A 5,190-nucleotide genomic window follows, 5' to 3' on the forward strand; every position below is an offset into this window, starting at 1 on the left:
ACTGATGGATTTTAATAACTTCATCATAAAACTCTCTGAGGAGAGAATGCCCTCTCAGGGGTAGATTAATTTTATGCTTTCATTTTTCGCTGCTTCTCCCCCACATCTTGCCCATCTCTTTCTGCTGCTTGTTCACCACAGGGCAAAGGGGTTTTCAAGAAAGCACAACAAATGGAGGGCTTTGATTCTGGAGCAAGGGAAAGATGGCACTGGCTGGAACAACCCCATGCGGGCCGCCAGAAGGAGCGTCAGCATCTGACCACTTCCGGGGCCCTGGGATCCACACGAAGGCCTGGCCGCATGGTGGCTCCTCCAGTCCAGCTCCTGCCCTGGCCAGGAGACTCGTCTTCTCATTTCTGTGCAGCTCAGCTTTGACCCTGAGGTTCCTGGGAAGTTGTCAGAGCTGTGTCTGTTGGTCTGAAATCTGATACTTCTTTGAGCTGGCCAGGCCCCCTTCCCAAACCCCATCTTTACACATTGCAGATCTGGCTCACTCTGAAACACGGCAGAAAAGAGGAGGAAGCTGGTTTGCACACATGTCTCCTTTGGACCCTAACGGTGCTTCCTGGTCTTGGTGGCTTTTGCTTATTTGGGAAGCAGTGGGCAAAGGGAACGAATCCCCGGGTGCCGCAAATGGTTAAGTGCTGGGCTACTAACCAAAAGGTTGGTGGTTCGAACCCACCCAGAGGTCCCTTGGAAGAAAGGCCTGGTGATCTGCTTCCAAAAGGCCACATCTTTGAAAGCCCTATGGAGCACAGTTCTACTCTGACACACACAGGGTCTCCATGAGTCAGAATCAACTCGATCACAACTGGTTTGGTTTTTGGTTTTTCAGAAGGGAATTGGTGGGGACAGGAAAGAACTATTCTGATCGAATTCTCAAAGAGTTCTGTAAAACTGTATCAACAAAACAGGACAAACATCGCATCAAGATCTTGAACCACAGGATGTTTACATAGTATACTGCCCACGGCAGACAAAACTAAATACCACCTAATACCTGAGACAAAAAGAAAGAGAGAAAGAAAGGAAGGAAAAGAAGACAATAAAAAGGAGTCTGGAGTCCTGGCTTGGAAGCTCCAAGGAGCACAGGCCAAGCATCTTGAGTTGGGGTGGTTGTGTTTCATATCTCGATTTCGGTGGCGTGGACCTTGGTCGCGGTGATGGCGATCCCAATGGCGAGGCTGCCGTTGTCAGAGAAGAGCTGGGCCAGCGAGGTGTTCAGGACCAGGCAGTCCCCGTCGGTGATCACAGAGTCCACGCACTCCAGGACCGAGCGGGGTGTGGCCTCCCACTTGAGCCTCCGATGGTTTCTGTTGAGTTCCAGGCGATAGGTGAAGCAGTCGGCCTGCGTGGGGGTCCCGATCAGCATCATGGTGGCAAAAAACTGCGGGTGCCCTTCATGCCTCTCCTGTTTCCGGAGCACCAGCAGAAAGTGGTGGCCCAGGCAGGAGTGCACGATGATCCAGTCGGCCGGCGCCGGCAGGTGCATGTCCGTGGCCAGGAAGACAATCTCTGCTCCCTGGAGGATGTCGACCCTGTGGGTCTGCCTCAGGTGGGGCACCACCACCTCCAGGTGGCCTTCCCACTGGCAGGAGAACAAGGGGCACGTGCAGGGCGTCACCTGGGCACCGTGCAGGCCTGCCTCCTGGTGGTGGAGGCGGTGGGGGTGGGCGTGGTGGCGCAGGTGGCGGTGATGGCGGTGGTGGCGGTGGTGATGGCTGAGGTGATGAGGATGGAAGCTGGCTTGCTCGGGCGTGCTCTGAGCCACGGCTCGGCGGTTGGATACATACTGCAAGGGAAAGAGGAGAACGTCAGTGGGATCTGAGGTGCTCTGGCCTCCTTGGCGGGGATGCCCTGGTGTTGGAAGTGGCAACAGGAGGCTCTCCAGGGCAGGGAGAGGACGTTTTCCTAAGAAATGAGGGACATGTTGGGCGGCTTGGGGAGTTAAGATTCCAGTCCAAGAAAATGCAGTATCTATGCCTTTCTGATTTTTTAATAAGATACGCAAGCAAATGGGCAATTTCCCCCTCAAATAGCGTGCATTATGATGGTCATCACTCATTGGGAACAAAAATCCTTTTTTTTTTTTTTTTTTGGTATTCATGATTTTGGGGGCAGACAATAGAGGCCGGGGGGGGGGGTGTCTTTCTATTTTATCATTATTATTACTATTATTTCGTGAATAAAATTTCAGGCAGCGCCTATGTGTCCTTCCAGTGCTGCCCGGGGTTGTGTTGTCTCAGGTGCCCATGTCCTGGGTCCTAAGGCACCTGGTGGACAGGGAGGTGATTAGGTGCAGTCAGACCACATCCCCCGGGAGGAAGCCTCCCCTGTGCCCCCTGAGGCCTTGCCCACCAGCTCCTTTGCACCCTGCTTCAGGCTCTCAGCTCTGCAGGCGCTTCCCAGTCTCGCCACCAGGTGGCCTCCACAGTGGGGATCCTCCACCGTTTTGTTCCTCATGGCCGCGTGCCCATACATAACCCCAAGAATACCAGGTGCTGTGATGGGCGCTCCTGTGGGTTGAGCTCTTTGCCCCCAAAATATGTGCTTGAGTTCTGTCCCTTATACCTATGCATACAATCCTGTTTGGAAGTAAGGTTTTCTTTGTTATATTGTCCCTGGGTGTGCAAACGTTTGCTCTTGGCTGGTAGCCTAAAGGTTGGAGGTTCAAACCCACCCAGTGGTGCCCTGGAAGAAAATGATGGTGATCTGCTTCTGCAAAGATTACAGCCTAGAAAACCCTAAGGGGCAGTTCTGCTCTGTCACATGGGGTCGCCATGACTTGATGGCAAAAGAGTTTTTGTTATGTTAATGAGGCCAAATCAGTGTAGCGGGTGTCCTAAATTTAACCACTTCAGAGTTATAAAAAGAGCCGATTAGGCACCTACAGGGAGAAGACAGATGCTAGCTAAAGACAATGGAGACATGAGTCTACAAGCCCAGGAATGCCAAGGATTGCTTGCTACTAGAAGCTGAAATAGACAAAGAAAGGTCTCCCCCTAGAGCTACCTATGGAATCTGGACTTCTGGCCTCCCGAACTGTGAGAAAACAAACTTCTCTTCTTTAAAGCCACCCACTTGTGGTATATTTCTGTTATGGCAGCACTAGCAAACTGAGGCAGGCACCTTCTGATCAGGTATCAATAAGCAGTCACTGATTACGAGCCACCGCCAGGCATTATAGGTGCTTGGGGTGCACACGCAGTTCTTGGTGTGGGTGGTACAGACACCAATACACATACAATTAACTACAGCTTTGACAAGGGTCCTCCCTGTGACGAGATGTCTATTATTCACATTTCTCAGGTGAGGAAACAGGCCTCAGTAGTAACTCGCTGGAGGTTACAAAGCCGATAAGTGAACCATCAAGGTTTGTTTTCAAGCTTCCTGACTCTAAACACAGTGGTTCTCCCTCAGCCCTCCCCCTGCCCCGCCCCCCACAGTTATCTGTCTTCAGCTCCCTCCCCATTGCCCCAAGTTCTCCTTTTCTGTAATTAGCGCATGTCATCGAAGCCATGCTGTGGAGGTGGCAACTCTGCCTGGTGCTCTGGGCATGAAGCCCTCACCAGGTGGTCATCTTCTGGGCTTCCCTCAGGTAGACAGGTACCGGTTCTGCCTGGGATCTCCAAACACCCAAACAAAACCAAGCCGTTGCCATCAAGTTGGTTCTAACTCATGGCAACCCCATGTGTGTCAGAGTGGAACTGTGCTCAATAGGGTTTTCTTGGCTGTGACATTTCAGAAGCAGATCACCAGGCCTTTCTTCCATGTCCCTGCTGGGTAGGTTCGAACCCCCAACCTTTAGGTTACCAGCTGATCGCAAACTACTTGAGCCATTCAGGGAAACCCTTCTGTATTCCAGGTGCCTTTGGGCACCTCGTCCTCACCTTCCTTCAGTTCCTTTCCACAGTGTAGATGGGGAGGAAGGTCTGTGTCTTCCCTTTCTCACACATACACACACATACACCCCTCACATACACACTTCTCACACACACACACATCCCTCTCACACACACGCCTCACACATACACACACACACCACACGTACATATACATACACACACCTCACACAGTGTGCACCACCGGTGCTGGAGGGAACCTGGGAGTCTGGTGGGGGCCAGGCCGGCTCTTCTCTGAGGGCTGTTGGGCACAGCTGCCTGTTTATGCATCCCCCTCCCCACCCTCACCCCAGTGTGGTAGACAGGGACCCTCCCAGTAGCTCCTGCCCTGCCCCTCAATGGCAGCTACTGCTGGGCAGCCTGCTGTGCCCTGTCCTGCACCCCCTCAGGCCCACCTGCCCCAAAGGAGACTGGCTGTCTTCTGCTCTGGAGGAAAGTGCTGCGTTCCAGAATCTTTCCAGAGACAAGTCTGACTTGTCCTTTAATGTTCAATACGGGCGAGGGAAGTAGATCCACCCAGTGTTAGACACTGTGGGAAGCAGACGTTTTTCACATAATTATCTCATAATTTTTCACACAAAAGATCAATTTCCTTACTGTTAAAAAATCAAATTCAATCGGCTTCGACCCACACCTGCCTGCTGATGGCATATACAATTTAGTTACTGTGTAAGGGGGGAGGTCTTCCCAGGGCTCACTTGCTGCATCAGCCGGGTCCAAGGACCCCTCCGATGGTTCTTCTAGTGGTCAGCCTCATGTGCTGTACTCTAGAGGGCCTGGTCTTGGCCTCTTATGGAAAGCTCCAAGTGCTGTCCCTTCTTCCCATCTCTAAGGAGCCCCTTCTCTCTCACTGAGTCTTTACAACACCCATGAGTAGAACATGTTATGCTTGTCTTATAGATGAAGGAACTGAACCACAGAGAGGTTGAGTCACTTGTCCAAGGTCACACAGTTCACAAGGATTGCAGCTGGGACAGGTGCCCAGACCAGTTCCAAGGTGACACGGATCATAGACTGGGAAGATCACAGCCTGGATGCCACCAGACGCTGGTCTGTTTCATCGTTTACTTGTCCAGCAGCCTTGATTAAATCAGGTTCCTCATTGGCAAAATATTTATCTCAAAGGGTTGCTAGGGGATCGAATGAAATGACCCTGAACAATGGCTTTAATAACTGCATGAAGTGTTATAACAATATGGCATTTCCATTAAGATGTGGTTTAGGTTGAAGAGTTCTGACAGCCTCCCTGTCTGTCCCTGGTCAACTGACCTTCACACACAGGCAACAT

The 5,190-nt window shown here is 51.7% G+C and overlaps 1 protein-coding gene across 1 annotated transcript; it reads right to left on the reverse strand.

Moving 5' to 3' along the window:
- Positions 1-1,123: 1,123 nt before the first annotated feature.
- SIAH3 (siah E3 ubiquitin protein ligase family member 3) lies at positions 1,124-2,463 on the reverse strand. The gene is made up of 2 exons (XM_064269912.1): positions 2,359-2,463; positions 1,124-1,792 (listed from the first exon to the last, which is right to left on the reverse strand). The coding sequence occupies exons 1-2, from the start codon at positions 2,461-2,463 to the stop codon at positions 1,124-1,126; spliced, it is 774 nt and encodes a 257-aa protein (XP_064125982.1).
- Between the last annotated feature and the right edge of the window lie 2,727 nt (positions 2,464-5,190).

Source organism: Loxodonta africana, chromosome 17 (assembly GCF_030014295.1).
Source record: "Loxodonta africana isolate mLoxAfr1 chromosome 17, mLoxAfr1.hap2, whole genome shotgun sequence".
Taxonomy (NCBI): Eukaryota; Metazoa; Chordata; class Mammalia; order Proboscidea; family Elephantidae; genus Loxodonta; species Loxodonta africana.

Excerpts from the sequence above, each read along its gene's own strand:
- SIAH3 (XM_064269912.1), bottom strand. The coding sequence starts at position 2,463 with ATGAGGAACAAAACGGTGGAGGATCCCCACTGTGGAGGCCACCTGGTG. Across the intron at positions 1,793-2,358 it reads AGCAGGGTGCAAAGGAGCTG|TATGTATCCAACCGCCGAGC; the intron begins GTGGGCAAGGCC and ends TTTCCCTTGCAG.